Here is a 24,607-nt window from a genome sequence, read left to right on the forward strand (position 1 = left end):
TGCAAAATATTTCTACTTGTTTTTAACAGTCTTTGATAGTCTTTAACAGCTTTATGAATGTAATCAAAGGTAAACCATCAGACAGGTAGAGACAGAGCAGTCAGCTTCAATGAACCAGCTAATGTACATATCTCCACTTGTGTGTGTGTGTGTTTATCTTCATTTTCTAACAATTAGCATATGAATTGTGTTTATCTGAAGAGAAAGCATGTATTACCCTTTAATTATTTCATGCACGTCCTAAAAAAAACTTACATTGAACCCCCCCCCCTACACACACACACACACACACACACACACACACACACACACACAAAAGATAGCTACAGAAATGAGATGGCAGCAGCCCTGCTGACCCCAAATCATTATTGTCTCTTATCATTAACAGAAATAAGAATAGCTTATTTCATACAGCTCTCAGCAGCAGCCTTGAGAGCTGTATGATCCAGCTGCTGAAACGTTGGCACAAAACCCGACTGTTGTTTGGTGACAGAGTCCATGGCTGACAACACAGCAGCTCCAAATAGGATCCTGTCAGGCTCCCAAATCCAGAATCCTCAGACACCTAAAGAGTTAGAGGGGGCTGCTCTGATAATGCCAGGTGTCAGACTGGATGATTATCAGCAGCACCCAGCTGATACTGTATACTCATTTCAGTTCAGTTCATTGACCTGAAAAAATAGCCACAATAGTCTGTTAATAGACTAGTTCTAAATCTAATTGTAAGATTAAAACACTTAATTTTAAAACGATAATCAACACAAACCAATTTCTGTGCTGACCTTTGAGCCAGTCAATACTAGGGTAATATGCACAAATTTCTGAGAACATGGAAGTACATGTAAACAAACAAAAGAAAAAAAAAAGGTCAATTATAAAAAAGTTGCCTTGTAAAACACGAACCACTGATCTGGAATGGTTGGACTTTCACTTCTGAGTTCAACCACGAGGGGGCGACCGTCTCTCCTGATGAGGCGGAAGCAGTTTGTTCTCATTTGAAACAATTTTGTTGTGGTCCTCCTCTTCCTCGCTAAAACCAGGCTGGGTGCTGCCCATCTGTTTGTTTTTCCCTGGTGGTCAGATTTTTGTGCGGCTACAGAAAATGAAGAAGTTTTTCGATGACATTAAGAAAGACATCAAATTTAAATCCGCGGGACCCGGGAAGAAACTAACGGAAGACACCAGGCAAATAACAAACTTTTCTTTTCTCAGCTGCTACAGCGCTAAGCAAAGCTAGCCGTACAGATAGCTATTTAACATCGGCTAAACGGGCTTATCTCATAGCTGACAGTTGGTCAGTAATGAGTACCGCTTTTCCGTCTCCCCATGTATTGAAGCTAACCACAACAGTGCTAATTTGTGTGTGTTTTTCTCACGGTTGTGCGTCAAACGGCTAACTGTTATATAATCTTGAGCACGGCGGGAGGCGACTGTATAATTTCAGGGTAACCTGACTAACAGTTAATCCCTGCACAAGCTTGTTTAGATAAAGGACTAAGCAAACCTGCTTCTCAACAGGAAGCAGAGCTGCTGTGATTCTGACGTATTTGTACTGTTGTCGTTGCTACTTAGCTTAGCACTGTCTTCTTCCTACTGTGAAGCCACAACACGTCTCCTCTTATAGTGCTGTTTCTCTCCTAATAACCCTACAGTGCCAAGCCTGAGGTGGTGCAGGGTAGATCCAGTAGCAAGCACGATCGGCATGCCCCCAGTGAAGGAGCCCAGAGGGCTGGAGCTGCAGCCTTGGCCAGGATTGAACAGCATCAGAAGCCGAAGGTTCACACCTCCCAGGACGCCATTAGGACCCAGGGTGAGACATGCAGCCCTGTTATTACACCAGGCGGTGTCTCAGTTCAAACACAGATGAACGTCAGCCTCCTTGTTTCAGTTGTGGGTATTAGGATAATTCAGTTGTGGGTATTTAAACATGTTTTAGACTCTGAAGCACTCTACAGATTATTACAGTTGATCTAGTTAAAAAAAGTCATATCTTCTAAATTTATTATCTGCTACTGTAATATATCCAGTACATCTATGAAAGAACAGACACCAGAAACATTTATTACCTCTGAAAAACCACATCATCAAAGAAGTCACCCATCCATTCATTTTCTGCTGTTTAACTGAGGCTGGGTAGTAAGGGCAGCAGCCTAAGCAGAGAAGCCCAGACTCTCCCCCCAGCCACTTCCTCCAGCTCATTTAGGGGGAACACAGGTGTTCCCAGGTCAGCTGAGAGATACAATCTTTTCAGCATGTCCTGCGTGTTACCTGGGGCCTTCTCCCAGTAGGACATGCCCAGAACACCTCACCTAGGAGGCGTACTAGTCAGATCCCCGAACAACCTCAGTTGTTTGGAGCAGCTCTACTCTGAGTCCCTCACAAATCAACTCCTCACCCTGTCTCTAAGGGAGAGGCCAGCTACCCTTCGGAGAAAACTACTGTCCAAGGTGTGCATCCACAGTGTCATTCTTTTAGTCATTACCCAGAACTTGTGACCACTGATCAGCTCTCTCTTCACCCTGCATCACTGCAGAAGTCTGTCAGTCTCTTGCTTCCTTCTCAGATATTTAAATTCTTCCACTTGAGGTAGCAAAACGTCCCTGAATCAAAGAAGTATTTATTTTTAAAAATCATTGTTTTTGTATTCATGGGAAAAAATGTGTCAAGTACATAATCTTTATGTTTATGTTAAGATGCTAAACCTGTGAAGTCCACGGAAAGTAGATATGATTAGATACTGTTTTACACTGATGAAGCAAATATATTCTGGTTATGACGGTTGTTTTCTACACGTGCTTGCAGTAAAAAGAGAACTCGAGGCCGAGGCAGCTGCACTTGCTGAAAAAGAAAAGGCAGCTGCAGCAGAGGTAAGTGTTGCATAAACCAGAATTGTGACACAATTTTCATGCTAATTTTGGTTCACATCGACTGTGCTTAACTTCATAAAATATTTCCATTTTTTCTTTCACTTTGAAGAAGACAGTATTCCTGATAAGCTGTTTTCACGGCTGATTAAAGTGAATATTCCTGTTTATACACAGCCTATCATACAGTGTCCAGTGTCAAAAAGGGCAGCATAGGTGCAGACAGCTGTTCATCTCAATGTCAGTTTCATAATATTGGAAAGTAGGTGACTTTCTCCAGCCAGACAGTGGGCTTTTGTTTTAGTCTTCCCTTATTTACCTTAAACCTGTTCAGTACTAAAATGTTTTTATCACAATCCTGGTGGTTTTCTTTAGTTGAAAAGCCAGAACTTTCTTTTTTTTATGGGCACCAATTTTTTTTTATATGCATAAAAAACCCTTTATGCTTGTCAGTGGTAGTGAGGCCTAATTGAGAATATGAGAAAAGGAGCCAGCTATTCATGTGAGCTGTATTAAATTCAGAGTAATAGCGGTGGCCTGTTGGTGTGGATGAAAATTTCATCACTGAATCTAACAACACTGAATGACATTTTCCTCCCAGGGCTCCAAAGTGCCAGTGAAAGATCCCACCCTTCTCTCAGTATCAGGTGTCTATTTCATCTGTCCACTAACTGGAGCCACATTAACCAAGAGCGAGAGGGAAGTACACATTAAAGAGGCCATTTTAATGGTATGTCTGAGGATGTTGGTTCAGTTATAACGTGTGTGCAGTCAGACTGAATGCTAATCTCGTTGGTGCTTTTGATAAACATGCCATTTTTGACTGCAGCGGTTTGAGGAAGATGAAGTCGAGGCGTCGGTTATGATGATGCACACATTTAACAAAGACAGAGAGAAAGTGAAGGCTGCGGTGGACATCATAAGCAAGTAAGACGCTGATGGTTATGTTAATTACATATGTAAATGTTTTATGCTGTTGTCACAGATTTTGAATATCTGTTCTAGACATCAAAGGTTTTTTTGTTGTCATTGTTTTGTTTCCAGATATGTTGAAAATATATGCAAGAACCCCACAGAAGAGAAATACAGGAAAATTAAACTCAACAACAAAGTGTTTCAGGTGTGTAACGTTCCTCGCCTACTGGATAAAGACTAATTATTTATAGCACACTTCATGGGATCTCTCTAAGAAAACAAGATAATTTTGCATGTCTTATAAGATTCCTTGTGTTATTTCAGGAGAAAGTAAAGTCTGTGGAGGGCAGCAGGGAGTTCCTGCAGGCTCTGGGCTTTACAAGTGTGATGCTTCCCATAGAGGGCCAAGGTAAATGAATAGTGATATTTATGAGCAGTATGTGTCTGCTCACCTGCCAGTGATTTTCATTTATGCATCATTCAGTCTTTACATCTTTTTAACGCGTGCCCACCTTTCATGGAGATCAGAGGAGGAAGAGGAGTTCCTGGTGTTGCCAGAGCAGAGCCCCGATGCCCTGGAGCTGATGAAGGAGAGGAGGGATCGTCTTCAGAGAGGCGAGCCGGTCAGAGCGCAGCTGGACAGACAGCCTCAAGCTTTCAGGCCGTCCCCTAACGCTCAACGCTTTGAGCTGCCGCCAGAGTTCTACAACCTTACAGCAGAGGAGCTCAAAAGGGAGCAACAGCAGAGGTACAGACTTACTTTCAATCCAAAAAATGGATCTAATTCAAGTCAGCTATAAATTCTAGTTAGATGGTAGAGGAATGTTGTCTCTCTTTTCTTTAATGAATTGTCTGTGCATTCAGATCGATTACTTGATTTCACTCGCTGTGGTAGCAGTTCCAGTGAAATGGAGTAAAGATCAATATTTGGCTCATAGGATTTGCAATTTATCTGTGACAGTGTGGTTAGAGAAACTTCATCCCTGTCTGAATTTATCCCACAAGACTGCTGTAAAAGAACCACAAGAAACCGTTTGCTCCTAAATATGCTTGTGATCAAACTAGGTTTTGGTTATATTTGTTCCACATGGTTGCCAAGTTTGAGTAACCAAGTAAAGAAGATTCAGAGGAGACAGTGACGGTCTCCTGGATGTGTGCAGTAGACAGTGACCCCTCGATGGATCAGTAGTTCTCATAACTTTGCAACATGATGTAAAGCGACAGATCCTTTAGGTCTTGTAAATTCTGAGGTGGGTCCTCTGTGATCGGATTTATTTGTCCAGCACATTCCACAGATGCTCGATTAGACTGAGACATGGGGGTAAGAGGGCACAGCCATCAGGGAATACTGTTGCCATGAAAGGGTGTACATGGCCTGTGGCAATGCTTTGGTAGATGGTACATGTCAAAGTAACATCCACATGGGTGGCAGGACCCAGGGTTCCACAGCAAAACATTGTTCAAGAAAATTTGATTCATCAGACCAGGCCCCTATGTTTCATTACTCAGTGCTCCACTTCTGATGCTCACCTGCCCATTTTTTGACACTTCCAATGGTGTACAGGTGAGGCATGGGCACCCTGACTGTGTGCAGCTATGCAGCACTATATGCAACAAACTGTGATGCACTGTGTATCTGTACATCTATCAGAACCAGCATTAACCTTTTCAGCAATTTGAGCTATTGTTTCTCATCTGTTAGATAACACCTCATGGCCTGGCCTTTGTTCCCCATGTGCATCAGTGAGTCTATGACCCGCTGCTGATTCACCCCTGTTCATTCCTTGGACCACTTTTGATAGATGTGGTCCAAGATGAAGACATAATTGGTGTTATTCACTTTACCTGTTACTGGTCATAATGTAATGCTTACGCGTAAGGTTGTAAATTTTGGGCTTATGGATTGTGAATTTCTAGCTTTGCATTTTAGAAATGAGTCCGCAGGTTAGCATGAAAGCGCAGCTCAACTTTTCACCAGGGTTTGCTCACCACATAACACACACATACTGTGTTACATGTGATGAGGACAGTGATGAGTATTGAAAACAACTGAGTCACAGCTGGTGAACTAACACCTTTTTTTAAACGGCTGCAGCACTGAAATTATTTAAAAATAAAAACTTAGTTGTTCTGGGTTGTATGGTAGTATTTAACTCTAGCTTTCCACTATCAACAGCACACCCAAGAATGATGGATGATTTAATGCTGATGTGCTTTATATCGCCTCTGGGTGTGTCATGTGCCTCTAGCCACAAAAGTTTCCCTGGTTTACTAGTGTTTGTCTATCAGCGAATGAGTCCCTTGTGTTTTTCTCAGGAGTGAGTTAGTAGAGAAGAATGCCATGCTGCGCACTAAAGCCATGAGGGAGAAGGAGGAACAGAGGGAGAGGAGGAAATACAACTACACCCTGCTCAGGGTGAGACTGCCTGATGGAAACCTGCTACAAGGTGAAGCCACAATTTAAAATTTACTTCAAGATTAAATCAAATTGAGTAAACAAAAAGCATTTTACTCTGAAAAATCCTACACATTGTAGTTTTGTTGGCATTGTCGACACAACTGCTCATGATTTGTGACCCTCTAAGGAACATTTTATGCCTGGGACCGGATGCCTGTGCTGTTTTCATTCATGCGGGAGTCTCTGGTGGATGGTTGGCAGCCCTTTGAACTGATTGCTCCTGGAGGTCAAAAACTACAAGAATCTGAAGACATTGCTCTTGCAGAGTGCAGCTTGGTGGGTTGAAATCAGAATCTACTTGGCAAACCGGCCTGTGGATTAATTTTTTTTTGTCAGTCCCATTGTTGCCCTAACACTGTATTTAGTATTTCTTTCTGATGAATGTGGGCACTGGGAGAATGAAAACAAACTTCAATGTTAAAACCCACAGCACAGAGCAGGGGTTTTAATTCAGGTTTTAGTTTGTGGCGAATTTTTAGAACAGAGTGAATGTTTGAGGTCATTTTTAGTCGGGTAATATTGAAGTTGAGGTAAAGTATTTAGTATAACATATTTAGTATACACATCCAGTAATGCATACACTCTTATATTGTACATATATTTATTACACTCAGATTTAGCCATTCTTATATTTTGCTCGTTTTACGTTATTGTATTTTTGCACAACTCTGTTGCTTGTGAAGCTCGCACACAAGAATTTCACTCGCATGTACTGTACCAGTGTACCTGCACATGTGACGTGACAATAAAAGTGATTTGATTTTGATTTGAAGTGTCACATTTACATTTCAACTACTAATTTTCTCCCTTTTAAACAAAAATAATCTGTATTGTACTGACTTCCCTTATATTTTAGGTCCCTGCTGCGCTGCTCACGTTTGCCTGGGATGCAGCTGTGCAGGCTGATATTGCAGCTGCAGGTGGAAAGAGCCCCACTCTCCTCAAACCGGAACTGCTGGAAAACATTCGGAGCCTGAGCTGAGCAGGAGTACACTCTCCCAAACCCTCCCCTCTACCTCCCTCTTTCCTCTCACACTACTGGGGTGAATTCGGCTCTTTACTAGTGACACATTTATTTTTGCAAACTCTAACCTAAGTCGGTAGCAGTGATAGATTAGGGGCAGTGTCACCCTAATATATTTGTTGGGCTGAGCATAATCTCCCCATGGGGATGAGGTCACAACACAGCCTGCTTCAGCAGGACATGTTGAAGGAAGCACTGCTGACAGATGGAAGGACAAAGCAAGAGCACATGGTGGTTTTGGGGGGTTTTGCATCCTGAATGTACATGCGGTGTAGTAAACAGACTCTGCAGCTGCAGTCTTTCCTGTTCTACCCAAGTCAGTCAGGTAGAGTTTTCAAAGCATGTTGAGACCTTGTTTTAACTGTGTCACAACTTCCTCCCCTTTAGAAGAAAATAAATAGCAAAGACAGTTCAAGATACTGTTGTTGAATCACGTCAAGTATCTCAGCTGCTTCAGCAGCTCCTGGGTTTTTTGGGGGGTTTTTTTTAAGGCTGCTGGGTGTCAGTGCACTGGCTTTACTTCAGACTTGAAATGCTCTGTGCTTTGTTTGGCAGTGTTCGAAATTAGCTCAGTGTAGTCTGTTAACTGATTTGATGTGATACGAGTCTGGCTTTATTGCTGAAAACATACATAAGCTTCTGTTGCCCTGCTCCGGAGTGGCCTTGCACTCCTTGGTGTTACAACACAGATTGTCTTTTGTTGTTGCTTCAGTATGAGCATGAGCCTAAATCAGAATTCATAAATCAAAGTTTTTATTTTGGATAATTTTAAAATTTATGTTGATAAAACAAAAAACAGAGGGGTAAACCTTAAAAAATTAAAAACATGAGGCCCATATATATAGTTTTATAATTGTGTCAGCCATGTGGTGACAATGTGAAGGCAATTCTAGTACTGGAATCAAGTATTTTGTAAGTTTGTAACAATGAAGGATATTTTGGGGAGTAGGGAGGGGCCTAAACACCTAATATTACATTGTTCACAGTTAAATGATTAATGTTTGAGTTTTATGTTGAAGCTTTATGTAACCAACTCCGCCCTGGCATGGAGATGGCCAAATTTCTGGCAGCATGGATTTCTGTTGTATTGAAAATGGTGGTTAATTATTTTTGTATTTGTTTGCATCAAACACTTATTTTTCTCCACATAAAAAGGGTCTGAGTACATGAAAACGCCTCAAAATACCAACTGTCTGAACTGAATCCAGTGACAACCTCAAGTTGCAAAAGAGACTGAAGTTGCAAAGTTTATTCAAGCTGCATATGTTTATTTTGGTTTTGCTGTACATGAGCGTTTACCAAGTAGAACTTTAAAACCTAATTACTTTCTCCTTGTAGTGGTTGGTTAAGATGACAACAACCTACCTCTTACCATTTCCATGCATCCCAAGGGAAACTTACACAATTATGTAAGGTTAGGGGATATTGTCTTTTTCCCCTCTTATTTTGCTAATAATTGTCAGTACTTTTAATCTGTGGCACACTGAACACACAAATTAAAACTGGGTGATGGGGAAACGAACTGATGTCCACTATTTCATGCACAGCCCAGGTTGAATCAGCCAAAAGAAACATTTCTGCAGTCTAAAGCTTGTCCGCAGGTATTGCATAAAAGGGATGTAGATCTTTCATTAGCACCATAACAGTATGAAATAATTAAGTGAGCAGTTGTGATCTGTCCAGATGTTTCCTTCAGAGTGGTGTTCTGTTGCTTTTTAAGCTGCCTGTTATAACGATCGCTTGCAAAGCCTCTTAACAAACAGAAGTTTGTTTTAAAAAAAAAATAAATAAAAGTTGTCTTTGGAATAAGAAATGTTTTCTATTCTTGTGTTGGACATGTATTTATTTGCAAACCTTCATAATGTGTGTAACATCTTGACGTGCTGATACCTTAAATGTGAAATTAGTTTAGCAGCCAGCCATTTACTACTCTCAGATTTGGACCCTTTAAAGCCAAGTGTATGATATTTAATGTGTTATTGCAGATTTTTTCCCTATGAAAAAAAAAAAAAAAAGAAAAAGAAAATGACTTGCAAAAAGAAAAGAACCTGTTGTAACAAATGATACAATTTAAAATTCATATATGTAGGCAGTTCAATAATCACTCCATTTTCATAAAATTAGAGTTTTCTGGCAATTATTTTATGGTTCTGCTTTAAAGGGTTAATTGGATGAAATACAAAGTGTCTCTAAAGATGGTAACCTGTTTTTGACTTATTTTGCTGTTATTTAGTTTAAAAAAAAAAAAAAAAAAAAGACTGGGGCACTATCTAACATGGTTTACCATTTGAGAGGAGGGAAACTCCCCACCAACACATCCATTAAAAGTCTAATAAGAGGATGTAGTCTGGTTAAACCAAATTAGAGCTGCTCATACTCCTCAGCCCCCCTAGCCAGCTGTAACCAGGTAGATGGTTTCCTCTCCCTGAGCCTGCTTTTGGGTCTCTTCCTGTTAAAAGTGAGTTTTTCCCTCCCACTGTCACCAAGTGCTGTCTGTATGGCATAGTCTGGTGTTCTATCCCTTATCATACAAATTCTAATTGGCTAAGGTGAACTGCAGTATCAGTATTCAGAAAAAAGGTGATTTATGTTACTGATGTTGCTCTAAGTAGTTTAGAAACAGCTGCTCTATGTGATTTTTCAGCACAAACATATGTACCGTGTACCAAGAATGATCCGAAAAAGAAAATATCCAGTGCGCAGCAAATATGTTGATGATGTGATGTCAGAGAATGGCCTGATTGCTCAAATAGCGACTCGTTACAACCAAGATATGCGCAAGAGCATTTCTGAATGCACATCTAACCTTGAAGCAGATGGCTCTCTGGGTATGACTCAAGTCAGCTAACAACAGAAAACTGATGCTACAGTTCGCACACCAAAATGGTCAGCAGAAGATTGGAAAACTGTTGCCTGGTCTGATGAGTGAATTTCTGGTGCAACATTCAGAGGGTAGAGTCAGAATTTGGCATAAACTTCTATATTACTCCTGACTATGTTTATTACTTTGTGACCACAGTGTATAACAGTGATGACAGTTTCCAGCAGGATAAAAGCCACGTGAGCCTAAATCACCTGACACTGGTTTCTTAAACATGACAGTTTACTGTACTCAATTGCCCTCTAAAGTCATTAGATGTCAATTCAGGAGATCACCTGGGATGTTGTGTAACAGAAGATTCAGGTAACACATGTGCATTACTAATATATTACTTATCAACTGTCAAACTTAATTGCCCATTGTGGGACAAATATTTTCTGAATTTACTTCCATGTAACAACTCAGCTGCCAGTTTTTTACCGAGCTCTACTAACAACTAATAGAACAACAAAACATCCCAAAGAGACGAGGAATAAACTGTATATAAAAGTGCAGTACTTTTATTCATGTTTAATGGATTTATCCTGTTCAAGTATTCTTGAAAAATAAAGAAAATACATATTTATAAAACACTGTGACACTGAACCTAACTGTACAAGTACAGATCTAGCAACTACTCCAGTGAGTTGTCAGGTTTAGAAGTTGCAGAATAAATGAACCTATGGAAATCAGAGGAAAATGTACAGATGGACTTTAACCTTCTCATTTTGGTAACCTATATACATTAAAAAAATATCACATCCACAACTTGATGTATTGAACATTTCAAAAACCGTAAATAATGTTCTTGATGTCTTGGATGCTTCTCTGGGGGGGGGATAAAGGAAAAAAAAAAAAAAAAGGCCATTTGTGTTCTGCTTTTCTCCCTGTTTAACCCAAATCTGCAGCAGCAGCTAAAGCAGTGCCGCAGAAATTCACTTTCCCCTCTAGAGGCCCACGTTAAACACAAATATCAGATTTAATCAATGAATACTGGAATACTGGTCAAGCCTGTCCTTATTCAAACCAGTCACCAATATTAGGGATAGCTGCTATCAGCCCGATGGCTACTGACTGAACTGAATTAGTTGAGAGGGAACTCAATCCTGAGCAGAGTTTACCTGCTACGAGTTACCCGTATCTTAGGTGCTTCATCTTACTTGAAGACTTCATTCTGTCTGGCACACCGTGGAGTTCAGATCCAGCAAGCAGGAATTTCTAGGCGGAAAAGGGGTAGTCTGACTGGGTGAAGACGGCCTGTCCTGCACTCAGACAGTGTCGAGGGCAGACGCAGAGCTTGCAGTTGGGAGAGCAGCAGTGTCAGAGGGGGTTATTTCCATTGTACCATCTCCCTCGCTGGATGTCTCTTTTGTAGGGCCTGAAAAAAAAAGTAATAACATTTAATTTAGGTGTCTAAAATGTATACATAGACTTTAAAACTGAATAATATAGGAAACTGTAATAAACAGCTTAGGTTAAATGCTTGGCTCAAAGTGGATCTACTGTGCTATTAATTTCTAGCTCCATAATTTTATTCTTTGACTCCACAGTAATTTTCCATACTTGACAATTGAAAACAATCCCCATTTATGTTATACTGGGTCTTGGTGGTACCCCTCAGTTCACCCACTTTCAAACCTTTTCTGACATGCCCTACTTCAGAAGCTGAAATAAAAGTTAAAATCAATCACTACCATCAAAATCCAACTACAGACTACTGGAAAATTTCTTCTGATTGACTGCTACTCCAAAAAAGGTATGAACAGTAGATGACTATGTTAAGAGCCATTCTCATTGGCATTATACAGAATTAAGAGTAAAATGAGCAGTTGCAGCAGTCCGAACTCTGAGCTTTTGCATCACAGGAATTACTCGTATATATGCTGGCCTCACTTGATTGTTTAAAATGAACACTTTCACATCCATTTATTCACTATTATTTTCTTGTGATGTCGCTGAATCTTGGTTTAAACCTTAAAGTTGAAAATTACAGTTAAAAGGTAAAGTTTAAAAAAAATAATAATGATCTTCCTATGCAGCTTACCACTTTGGGTAGAAATAATTACACAGTCATCTTCATCATCATCCTCAGTGTCAGCTTGAAAACCGTCAGCCTCCATTGCTTCCGTCTGGTAAACAGTAAAAAGCTGCAGTCAGTTTAAGAAAATCCTTTCACGTGTTTGGTAACATGATATTTAAAGTGGTAATGTGAAGTGGATATTTCATGTAGACCAGTCCTGCAAACAGGGCTTAAAAAAAACAACAAAAAAAAATAAAAATAATAATAATAATAATAATAATAATAATAATAATAATAAAAAAACAAAAACAAAACAAAACATTAGAACGCTCACATTCCACCTTTACCTACCTGTTCAGGATCATTACATCTCTTCATAAACTTGGTGATTGACATGCTGCCTGTGCTCTTCCTTTTGTTAGAGGATGAAGGGGTGGTAGAGCAGCTCTGGGGAGTTGTGGGAGAGTTGCCCTGAGAGCCTGTGGCTGCCTGGGGTTCTTCACGGGGTTCTTCTCGAGCTCCCGTGGTGAGGTAGGTCCATTGGCAGGGCACTGGAAGAGCCTCCTGACCAAAACGGGACAGAGCCTCATGGTGCACATACCAGCAGCATCGCCTGTGGGCTGAACGCTTTTCATAAACAGCATTGTTCTTGATGAGGCGTCGCAGCTGCATCCTGATCAAAGCAGGAGGGAAAGGAAAAATCTCAAGACAATACAACTACACCATATAAACAAACATTCACACTGCATATTACAATTACCGTTCCCTAACTATTGCTTTACCTGCTGGGAATGTTTTCTGCTGGGTTCTGAGGGCTGGACAGAACAGGAGGAGATGAGGAGGTGGTCTCCTGGCGACAAAACTCCCGAAACTCATTGATGATCACTTTGCTACTGTTGAGATTGCCATGCAGAAGAGGCAGCAGCTTACCGAGTACTGTCCAAGACGAGAATATTAGGGAGTTATTCACTGTGATGTCATAAATACATACATTTATTAGAATTTAAATAAATTTCACATAAAAATCAAAAGATTTATTTCCTTGAAGAAAAAAAAAAAGAAAAGAAAAAAAGGAAGCCAACAGTGCTGAGCTATATTAGGCTAGCGTAGGACCATGACCCATTCCGCTGCCAAAATAAGTTGATCCAGAGTTTGCAAGACTTTATATAGACACTTTACACCTCCTGTTTTACCATCCATCCATGAGAAGATAATTGATAACAGACGATTTTTCCTGCTTTTATTTTGAAGGCTTACTCTAGAAACTCTAGTCTAAAAATGTTATGCTGGTACTCAATTGCAATTACAGTAACATGCTGGTTACTGTATGGTCAGAATTTGAGATCTCAGTTACAGAGGTGGGTAGTAATAAGTTACATTTACTCCGTTACATTAACTTGAATAAGTTTTGGGGAAAAGTACCTTTATTACACCATACTTTTTACTTGAGTACATTTGTGAAGAAGAATTGCTACTTTTACTCCGCTATATTTGGCAATATTTGACTTGTTACTTTTTAAAAATAATTAATTTCTAATCTAATAACATATCTAATAACATTAGATAATACTACTACTAATAATGGATCATGCCACCATTGGAGTTACCTGTAACTCTTTCACCAATTATTCATGTAGCCATGCAGTCACATGACCAGATATAAAACACATTTTTAAAAATGGCAGATGTATCTAGAACTGAAGAGGATGAACACCCTTGCCCTCATGTACAAAGCATGTTTCGCGTAAAAGCAGTACAAAATAACAGCTGTATAACACGGTGTCTTCAGTGTAAGCCAAAACAAACCGACATTTCAGCATAACAAAAACTCAACACCTAACCTGAGGAAACGTCGTGGTAAGTTTGCTCTAAATTTCTTTTTTTTTTTTTTTTTAAGCTGTGGTTAGGTGGATGTCATTCTTATTTTACAGCAGCTGTGTTGGGCTCAATTCCTCGATGGTCAGTGTACTGCAACTTTTTGATGTGTCCATCCTCCAACACACATGAATTAAACAGCTGAATTGCCACCTCAGCATGGAGTCAAGTACTATAGAGTCTTGCAAATGACATAATAATTTTGTTCTGGTGTGTAGTGGCAAGGACACGCTTAATAGTTTCAGGACACTGACCCTCGAGGACTGGAGCTTGACACCTGTGGGTTATAGGATCACAGTCTTGAGCCACATTAAAAATTAAATGATTAAAAAAATAATAATAATAATAAAAAAAAAGATGCGCATTTCCAGAATCACTCCCTTTCTCTGCTAGAAACTACATTGGTAATTAAGCTGTTTTAATATTTTTCTTTTCTCAACAAGTGACTTTTTGTCCCGACTCCTTCTTCAATGAACTTCAATTATGAGGTGTAGAAGTTTATAACTAAGAGGAAAGGCTAAACATTTTTTTTGAAGGAGACTATTTGCCAGCACTGCTTAGCCTTGCATACGTTCTGGTTTTGAATGTAATCTGGAATTCATCGCAAACTGCTGGGGCTATGAATGACAAGATTTTGTTTTAGTAGTTAGTAAAAACATCTCCAGTGTGATCAAATTTTCATGGCAAACATCCTATACAGCACAATAATGCCCAGACCTAATTCTTTTGAAAACCATATATCTTTCCACAGGTCTCAAGTTCATCAGACATCACCTAGACACAAAGTTGGATGAGGCCAGTACAAACAGTAGCCTATCCGATGAAGATGACTTCTTTGGATCCATGGGGTCAGGAAGCCAGAAGCAGGGAAGCTGGAGATGTACTTTTCACGTATATTCATTGGAAATATGGATCTATTGCATAGCTTTCCTCACATCAAGAAGCTGGTAAAGTCAATACAGCTCTTCCTGCATCTGGAGCCTGTGAGGGACCTTTTTAATCAGGCAGGACTCCTGTTCACTGCTAAACAGTTACAGCTTCACAGCAAGATCCTTGAGAACTGCTGCTGAAGCTTAACCATCACGGAGTAAAGAAATGGCATATTTTTGCTAAATATGCAGATAGATGCACACCCATACAATTTATGGTAGTGAGCCGCCTTGTATGTACGTACGCATGTTGAAGTTTCCTCATTCTAATATTTTTTCTGAGCCTGCTGTGCCATTTGGAATAAAAGTAAATATAAAGTATATAGCATATCTTGTCACTGGAAATGGTTTGCACTGTTCATTTATTTATTATTTACTGTATTTGTTAAAAAAAAAAAAAAAAAAAAAAAAAAAAAAAAAAAAGCTGTATTTTGTGAAAAACTCAAAAATCTCAAAAGTAGAATTGTTGTGCCTTATTTTGTTAATGTTTTTACATATATTCTATTTGAAAATACTAAAATTTGTACATTTATTTATAAAAAAAATAAATAAATCCGACATTACAAACAGTTACTCAGTACTTGAGTAATTTTTTCACCTTCTTTTTTTTTTTTAACTCAAGTAATATTTTGGACAACTACTTTTCACTTTTACTTGAGTAATAGTACTTTTAATTAATGCTGCTCTTACTTGAGTACAATTTTTGGATACTTGACCCACCTCTGCTCAGTTATCTCACGCAGCGTGCACCCATAAACACAAGCATGAACTCTGCTGTCAGCTCATTTTTTGTTTTTATGTATTTTATTGTTTTACATTATCATTAGTTGTATTTTCATTCTTTAATTTTCATTATTTGTGATTTTTATCTGTGAAAAGCGCTATATAAATAAATTTTACTTACTACTTACTCCATAATTAATCACAAGAGGAGCAGGCAGCTCTTCAATCTCAAACTTCACATGCAAGGAAAACATCTGACAGACACTTACATTGTTCTTCTCTCTGAGACTTCAGTAGTGACATCTCCTCTGGGCTGGGACTGTTGTCTGCTTTGGGTAAAGGCTCCACCAAGCACACAGCATATGACTGTAAAAGTTCAATGCCAGGTGCTTCTCCCTCCCAGATGCAGCCCCTCACCACCGGCTCCAGCACCTTCATCTTCTTCTTGCTGGACATAAGCTCATCCCACTCTCTTGCTTTCAGTTTCTGACGGAGTTTCTGCTTTTCCAGGTCACCACCATCCTGGGAGGTTTATTGGGCATTATCAATTGTGCGAACCGCCAAAAGAAACTTTGTCAAAGTATTTTGAAACCAGAAGAGTCAAACAATTCTGTCAGTAAGGTGACAGAGGGAACTAATAATGTAATTCGACTCATACCTCTTCTTCCAGTGCCCCTTCATCTTCTGAAAGGTAGCCATGAGGAACAAAGAATCCATCATCGTCATCGTCATCATCTTCTCCTCCCTCTTCCTCATCTTCCTAAAAGTGAACAAGAGTTCACAGCTTTCTAACGAGTAAAATAATCACTGTCACAGTTGTTACCAGCCACAAAGCATAACCGGTATCGTTTTCACCTTGTAAAAAGAAACGTGCATAGCTGTCATTTCATACAATCGTGGCATGGCTGAAGACGCATACAGTAACGTCAACTATAATTTAAGATGGATTTGAATACTTTGGTAGGGGCTGATGAGTATGGCACTGGATAAACAAACATCAAAAACCATATGACTGAGTTTAAAATCATTAGGTGTGGTCCAAGTGCTCACAGTCAACATTTTATTGTGTCATGGTTGAACAATCACATCACAAGATGGTCTTTTTAGGTCAACTCACACACAGTTATATACATATACATACATACATACATACATACATACATACATACACACACGCACGCACGATGAACTCGTTTTTACACCAGGACTTTGGGACAACAATCTGTGATTTCTATATAAATCATGACTGATTGAAACGGGTCCATTTCAATGATTTTAAAGAGAAGAAAAAACAAATGTGGCCGTGTTGTTTGACGAACAGTAATACCTATATGTTTATATGTCTGCATGTGTCTAAATCAGTTATTAAATGGGGGCCGGGGGGGGGAGACTTACCCCTTCACTATGAGACAGGGACTCTCCTGGCTCTTCCTCCTCCCATTCTTCATCACTGTCCACCTCATAGTCAAGTAAACCCTATGGTCGTAGAGAACAGTTGCTATCACTACAGCTACACATAAACTGCCAACCCACATAAGCACTTTCACCGCTGGGGTGGTGCATGAACAGAAGACATTAATAAAATTACAAATACAAGTTTCACCTTGTCTTGTCTAAAGGGGCAGCGAGGTGAGATGTGTGAACTCTTCTTGCTCCATGTGCCCCAGTAGGCTGGACGGTAATTCTCATGAAACTGCAGAAGCTTCATGGGCCCATAACGTTTACGGTCCGGCACACTATCTGGTTTTGGCCCTTCCACTGTTATACAATCCCTGAGAGAGGAAGAAAAATCCCACAACAAAAACAGGAAGTTAGGACAGAAAGGAGAGGACTATTTTAATTATCTTTTTTTTTTTCAGTTTATAAAAATGATACATGAGAACCAATTTAAAACAATTTTATTGTTCTACAGGCATTAATATATAATCCATTTGTACTTTAGACTTTGGTCATATATTTGAATTATGTTTCTTTTTATACTTTACTGTCAGACCATTGGACATCACCAGTGATGCAGAATAGAAACTGTAACCATCTTAGGGCCAGTTAGGAAAATACTAATTTAATAGTTCATTAAATTCATCTGTGTATTATAGAGATGTGGCACTGAGACTGTGTGAAAGAAGAAACCTGCATAGTTAACATTTCACCTTTCCCCCTGACTTTTTACAGCTGACTTTGATATAGTAGATCTTGTTCAGACTAACTAACCAAAATGCCTTCAAAATACTTTTCCTGAGTATGAATACACTTGTACTGCTCAGAAGCAGCTGTGTTGCTTTCAGCCCATGTTATGCATTTAACTTTTTTATATTTTTCTAATATTACAGTTTTAACTTCTTTTGTAAAATTAGATGTTCTGCCTGTTCATGTTTGCAACTGGGCCACCTCTTTCAAATCAACATGCTCGTAACTAAACTGACAAACCCTGGGTTAACTTAAGCAGTTAATAACCAAGTTCATGTGACCGCCTCAGCCCAAGGAGTCTGAGCAAGGGATTACTGCTGCTGTATATAGATTTACAAAACAAAAGTTAAATTGGGATTACCACCATTTCCAGCCTCACCTGAGTGAGTTGGTCTGTCTGGGTTTTGTGGGTCCTGACTGTCTGGGTTTTTGCCCAATCCAATCTTTCAGTCCATTCCGGTTATCAGCAGGATTCAACAAACATCGGTCCAGTTCCTCCAGCGCAGACTCTTCACACTGAACCCGGCACAGTGGTGCCAGAGCCATGTTTTCTTTGATCTCAAAGGGAGCAAATTTCCCGCACGCAGCTGCAAGTGTCTGAAATGACAAGGGAAGAAAACACATGGCAATTATTTTACTGAAGGTTCATGAAGTCAATATAAACAAGAAGCACTAAGAATGCAAACCTCCGCCAAGGCAGCTCACTCTCTAAGCAGCATTTACCTTTAGTATTGTATTTTTAACAATACATACTTTAAGTTTGTAGTGCAGTGAAAATCAGGTAGCAGCTGTATGAAACAGGTTTGCTTTGATTACACAAACATTATGTAGGAGTAGATAATGGATAATGGGCACTGATTTTTAAATAACTGAACGTGAATACACTGAGCTTGTTATACAAAGTAACAGTAGTTAATTGAAAATACACTGCAGACTGCTCACTTTTTGTCTTAACAATACTTGCTGTAAATATTTAATGTGGGTGCAGTTTTAAAGAAAAGACATTTTATGAAACTATACGGATTTTGAAGGAGAGATGAGAGTTCAAATGTGACATCCATCAATTTTCTTGTCAGGTTAGTAAATCTACTAACCTTTGGAGCCTGCTGGATCTTCGGTTTTTGTAGAAACCGCGTAATTTCTGCTTTCTCAGCTTTGAGGCGCTGTAACCAAAACAGAACAGTCAAATGGTTCATTTTGAATGTAGAACAAGATACTGAGCACATAACTGTCTCAAAAAAAACAAAAAAAACAAAACAAAAAAACAAACAAACAAACAAAAAAAAAACTTACATCCTTCTCTTCTTTCAACCGTTTCTCCTCCTCTTTCATTCGCTTCTCTTCCTCTTTCTTTCGTTTTTCTTCCAGCTTGGCCCTATGGCAGATGTTAAAGATATTTTACCAAATCTAAACTTAAAAATAAAACTTAATTCAGATTGAATGAATAGACTTTTTGGATTCCTCTATCAGCAGCCCTATATGTTGCTTAAATGACTGCGAGTGTAGGGGGGAAATATAAATAATATATGGATAACCCAAACCACATTCCATTTCAGCTCCACTGCCACAGCGGACACAGAAATCTTTACAACCACATGAAACAATGAAAGTTTTTTCACTGTTCAGATTCCTCCATCAGCTGACCTGCAAGTCTCTCAAATGACTGCAGGTGTGGCGAAAAGTATGGACAACTACAATGTAAAACAATAATCCATTACTTACTCCATTTTGGATTTCCGCAGCTCCTCTTTTGCTTTTAGCCTCTCTGCCTTTTCCCTCTCCTCCTTCTCTTTTTTCTCCCGTTTTTCTCGTTCATCCTTCTCCTTTTTCTCCCGTTTTTCCCTTTCTCGTTCCTCCTTTAGTTTCCGAGCTTCTTCTTTCTTTTTCTCTTTTGCAGCTTTGGCCTCTTCCTTCTGCCGTTCCTTCTCCTGTCGCAGCCTAAGTCTCTCGTCTTGTTCCTGTAAACTCTAAATGGCAAATAGTTATCAGTTTGTAGAAAAAGTGATAAAGTGGGTGAAGAAATATGACACATAAAAGGCTCACAAAATAAATAAATAAATGAATGAATAAATAAGGCTACGTTCACACTGCAGGCCTTAATGCTCAATTCCGATTTTTTGATCAAATCCGATTTTTTTGTCTGCTTGTTCACACTACAAATAAAACGCGACAGCAAACGCGCTCTAGTGTGAACGCTCAAAGCGGCCCGCATGCGCAAAAGAAGACGTCACAAACAACGCGCTCTGTTTAGACCCAGAGCAAACAATTTTGTTTGACTGATGGCCCTTAATATAAAGACTTCGGACTTTACGTTTCCCAATTTTTGCTTTAAGTTATTTTGTTATTTACATAATAATGTAAATAACCTAATAATTATCCTTATTGCTGTTTTAGAGGAGCGGTGCTTCAAAGGATAGTTGCAGATTTCTGTCAGAATCTGCAGATTATACTGTACAAATAAAATGTTCACGTTGTCTTCCCAACAGTTTCACTAACATCTACACTGGATGGCCAGGAAGCGTTCGCTATGTCTTCTCGGGCGCTTCTCCGGCGCTGATAATTGGCGTCTGTCTTGTGTCAGTGACGTAAAAGACGGATTTAATGCGACATGACCGTTCAAACAGCAGTCGCTTTCTAAAACATCGGATATGTATCGGATTCAGTACCACATACGAAAGTGACCCAGATCGGATTTGAAAATATCGGATTTGTGCCGTTCACACTGTCATACCATGATCGGATATGGGCCGCATAGGGTCAAAAAAGTCGGATTTGATGCGCTTTCGCCTGCACTGTGAACGTAGCCTAACTGAAAGTAAACCGAATGCAACAATTTTATTTTATTTTTTTACCTTCAATGAGCGTCTTTTGACCTTTTTTTGATCTGCTGGTATCTTGGGGGTGGTCTTTGACTCCTGTTAGTGAGAGAAAAGAAATATGGCTCAAGATCATTGCCTGTCTTTCACAAATGCGCCTATGTTTAAATATTAACAATGTATCCAGAAATACAAATTACTTCAATTAACAGTGACATTTTTCTGAACTAACAGCCAAGATTACCCCCCCCCCCCAATAAAAACACTGTTAATTATTAATAGTTTAGTACTTTAGTGTTATGCATTACATGAGTAAATATCAAATTAAAGCACTCTATTGATGATAGGAAGCAAACACTGAATAGAAATCTTGTTTTTTGTGTGATATGTGCAGATACTTTATAAAACAAACTCTTTGAACACTGATTATGTCACGTTTGTAGTAATATACCGCCCAATGTGGGCTGCAACAAAAACCAGGGCCACAGAGTGCTGTACATACTGTAGGTGTAGTAGTGGGTGTAGGGTCATCCGTCTTGGACTTTTCTGGCGAGCTTTCAGACGGAGAGGTGACTGATGAAACTGACTGCATGGACCGGTTTCCCAAACTAGAAACATTTTCTGACTCATTCAGCTCCTCTGCTTCAGTGTCAGAATCCTGTGTTGTGTCAAGCTGAGAGATGGATGCGGTGTTGTTCTTTTCCTCCTTTTCCTCCTCCTCTTCTTCTTCTTCCTCCTCCTCCTCTTCTTCTTCTTCTTCCTCCTCCTTCTCTTCTTCTTCTTTATCATCATTGTTGATTACGACACAGTCTAATGTTTGCGTTTTAGGAGCGTCATTAGCACTGCAGGACTTCTCAGGCGAAGCCGTTGTGTCTTTGCAGTGATGCTTATCTTTTGCTGAAACGCAGGGAGAGGTTGAAGCAGATGATGCAAGGGGCTTTAAAGGAGATGACGTGTTGTCCTCAGTCAGATCTATAATCATGTTCTCATCTGAAGTTGCGGCGCGTCTGCGGCTTATGAAGCCATCAAGTGGCCCACGACCGTTAACCAAAGGTGGGCCACTGCGCACAGAAAGAGGAGAGGATGCATTCTCATTCTCCCTGTCTGAGACTTCAGGTTCAGGGCAGGAATGGGCACAGGGGCGCTTAGGTGGCTGGTTCTCTTTAGGTTCAGGGTTCAAGCGCTTGAAAGGAAGACGGGCTGGAGACAGAAGAAAATACAGATCATTTGGAGCTGCACCACTGTGTATGATGCAAGACACAATTTTGATTCAATATATTGATGAGGGAAAAAGTAATACATAAAGTCTAGAGGTAAGTAACAGGCACTGTTAGTGCAAAGTATAATTTTACAGTACAGAAATTATGAAACATTTAATCTGCATTGTCTCATTTCTCATTGTCAAGGGTAATATGTTTCACAAAATGTAGAAGTAAAAATTAAACATTGCATTTACCTTGTACAAGTTTCTTGCTGGCATTGTTACTTGACTTACAATCCATGCCTGAAAAATGAAAACAGACACATTAAAAGATAATTAAAGTAAAATGTCACTTCATGATATTAATTTGTTTTAAATAACCCGCCAGTGAAAGTGCTCAACAAGAAGGAAAAAAAAATTATATAATAAGATTTTATAAATATTAATACTTACTTCAGCAATACTTTATCAATTCTTTATTTATTTCTGATAAATCTTTAAGTAGAGAAAGGGAATTTCTGTGGAAACAGTTTAGGAGCACTGTTTTGTGATGTAAAAACATGTCACCAATGGCAAAAGTAATTAATAAGCTTCGAGACAAGTGACTGTAATTAGTTGGAATATTTGAAACATCTGTGCCTTTTAGAAGCAAATAAATTGCTTTCTAAGCTCCAATTCAAATCAGTTGTATTGATACAGTGCCAATTCACAACAGTCACATCAAGGCACTTGAAATGGTTTTGATGGACTGAAAAAAAAATACTGAACAGGTTTTAAACTTCCAAGTATCATTATCTATCTTGGAGCCTATCCCAGCTGTCTTTGGAAAATGACTGCTATTGCAAGTAATACTTAAAACACAGCGTTTAACGTTTTTTCGTATGTACACACAATAAAACAGTTACACTCATGCTGGTAACCTGTTGAGGCCTACTTCCCCCTCCCCACTCCCAGCAGAGTGATCAGACTTTAGGAGAAGTGGACCCGTTATCAGACCGATATTGGCATTCATCAATAAAATCTTTAACAATAGCCATACCCACACAAAAAATTATATTTATCCATTTAAAAAACAAAACACTGGCAAACCCACTAAACCGCTTTTTAGTGTTAAGACTCTGCTTGTAGTAAAATAACATTTACTGACTAGTGTCATAACAACAGTCGGAAAAACAATACTAATCGATTGGCATTAAATGTATTTATCTGAGAGTAAAAGTAGCGCTTGAATGTGCTGTATTAACGGCACAATACGCTGCAACAACAACATTACACCGAGTATAGTAGCTATGTTTGGCTGGCTCTCCCGCCAACCGGCGTATGCATCGGTGCAACAAGGCCCGGTAGAGTCCACCGGGCAAGCGCCTCAGTTGGGTCTGTCAAGTTAAGTTTTGCCTGCCGAAGCACTGAGCTGAAACCTCCAAATAACAACCGAGGATGGTCGTAACAACACGACACAGTTACAGCAGCCTCAAAACGTCAATGTGTGTAAAGCTGAAGGGAAGGGAGCAGCTTTGACGCGTTAACTGTGACCCCGGCTTTCATGTTTGCTGCTAAGCATCTAGCCTAGCAGCTTTAGCTAAGCACCTGAGGCAGAGCTTTGAGCTGCAAAGTAGAGCAAAAAAATACAACTGTCATTCGGTTAAATGCCTTTAATTGCCAGTTAGAGTTGGATGGATACAAATACCGACCAACCGAAGCCTAGCTTAACTAATTTAAACGTTATCTGACTCTAAAGAATTTCGGATTGGCGTTAAGTGACATTAGAACAGCAAAGTAGCAGGTTAGCTGCACATAGCAGACTTGAATGATTCAAGACAATAGTGTATATTTTTTTTAAAACAATCCGTGTGTGTCTCGTGCCATTGGCATTACCTAACATTAAATAGCCTCGCGAGATAAAACTATTTTTAGCGTTGGATAACTTTATAGTACGCAAATGACAGTTTTGTCAGTTTGTCAACTCTGTGCGTAGTTAAGACAAAACTGTACTTTGTCTATGATATACATGTAAACGTATGTGTGCTGTAATGGCATTCAGGGCCGTAGCATTACCTCTTCTACGAGGAGTCGATGCTGCCAAATGTCCTTCCACCGATGGGTTTTCAGCCGCCAACATCCCAACCACTAACCCGGGGCTTCTGTCGTTAGCTGTGTTCTCCGACAAAGCGACTTCAAAATACCCTCAAGGTTCACGTTAACACCCGAAAATACACCGCGGTAGCAAACCAATATTGTGCTGCTATTCAAACGACATGTATATCTAATTTATTTCACATAAAACATAACGCATACTCCTTCCTACAGCTCCTACATGCTCCCCCGGTTTACCCTGCTGCCTGCCTCGCGCTCCTGAGTCGGAATTGGCGGGAGCCTGTTACTTCCATCAATGCTCCTCACTGATTGGTCCAAAAGAAGTTACCGGCTGCCAAGGGGCTGTTTGATTTGTACTACTGCGCTGCACGTTTATGCTACCGTTCACGTTTTATAAAGTTACGAGTTCTTGGTAGAAAGAGAGTTCTAGACACTGTCTGATAGTATTTAAGATGTGAACTGTAACAATAAAAGTCTATTCTCTCATGTCATTCAGTGGTCTAAAACCAATTTAACTTTATTATGCCGACACTGGCCACTCCATAGTGGACACCTGATGCTATGAACCAAAGAACGCCCAGTGTAGCTGATGATTCGGGCTCTGTGATTGGCCGAAGAGTTTGACTTTCTGAAGTCATGGT

At 39.6% G+C, this 24,607-nt stretch overlaps 2 protein-coding genes across 2 annotated transcripts; one reads left to right on the plus strand and one right to left on the minus strand.

Annotated features, from left to right (window-relative positions):
* The first annotated feature begins 968 nt into the window (after positions 1 to 968).
* On the plus strand, positions 969 to 8,805 carry ubxn6 (UBX domain protein 6). Its single transcript, XM_003439877.5, has 11 exons — positions 969 to 1,185; positions 1,653 to 1,810; positions 2,803 to 2,867; positions 3,466 to 3,594; positions 3,694 to 3,791; positions 3,909 to 3,984; positions 4,104 to 4,188; positions 4,308 to 4,527; positions 6,096 to 6,226; positions 6,365 to 6,513; positions 7,094 to 8,805. Exons 1-11 carry the CDS (start codon positions 1,103 to 1,105, stop codon positions 7,217 to 7,219), a joined length of 1,320 nt encoding a protein of 439 aa, XP_003439925.1. The 5' UTR covers positions 969 to 1,102; the 3' UTR covers positions 7,220 to 8,805.
* A 1,810-nt stretch (positions 8,806 to 10,615) lies between these two features.
* On the minus strand, positions 10,616 to 24,488 carry chaf1a (chromatin assembly factor 1, subunit A (p150)). The gene is made up of 16 exons (XM_005478968.3): positions 23,928 to 24,488; positions 22,128 to 22,175; positions 21,174 to 21,871; positions 20,708 to 20,770; positions 19,578 to 19,822; positions 19,149 to 19,230; positions 18,950 to 19,018; positions 18,235 to 18,452; positions 17,272 to 17,440; positions 17,064 to 17,144; positions 16,327 to 16,428; positions 15,938 to 16,190; positions 12,924 to 13,077; positions 12,493 to 12,814; positions 12,166 to 12,250; positions 10,616 to 11,499 (listed from the first exon to the last, which is right to left on the minus strand). Exons 1-16 carry the CDS (start codon positions 23,989 to 23,991, stop codon positions 11,390 to 11,392), a joined length of 2,763 nt encoding a protein of 920 aa, XP_005479025.1. The 5' UTR covers positions 23,992 to 24,488; the 3' UTR covers positions 10,616 to 11,389.
* Positions 24,489 to 24,607: the final 119 nt, after the last annotated feature.

Source organism: Oreochromis niloticus, linkage group LG23 (genome assembly GCF_001858045.2).
Source record: "Oreochromis niloticus isolate F11D_XX linkage group LG23, O_niloticus_UMD_NMBU, whole genome shotgun sequence".
Classification (NCBI taxonomy): domain Eukaryota; kingdom Metazoa; phylum Chordata; class Actinopteri; order Cichliformes; family Cichlidae; genus Oreochromis; species Oreochromis niloticus.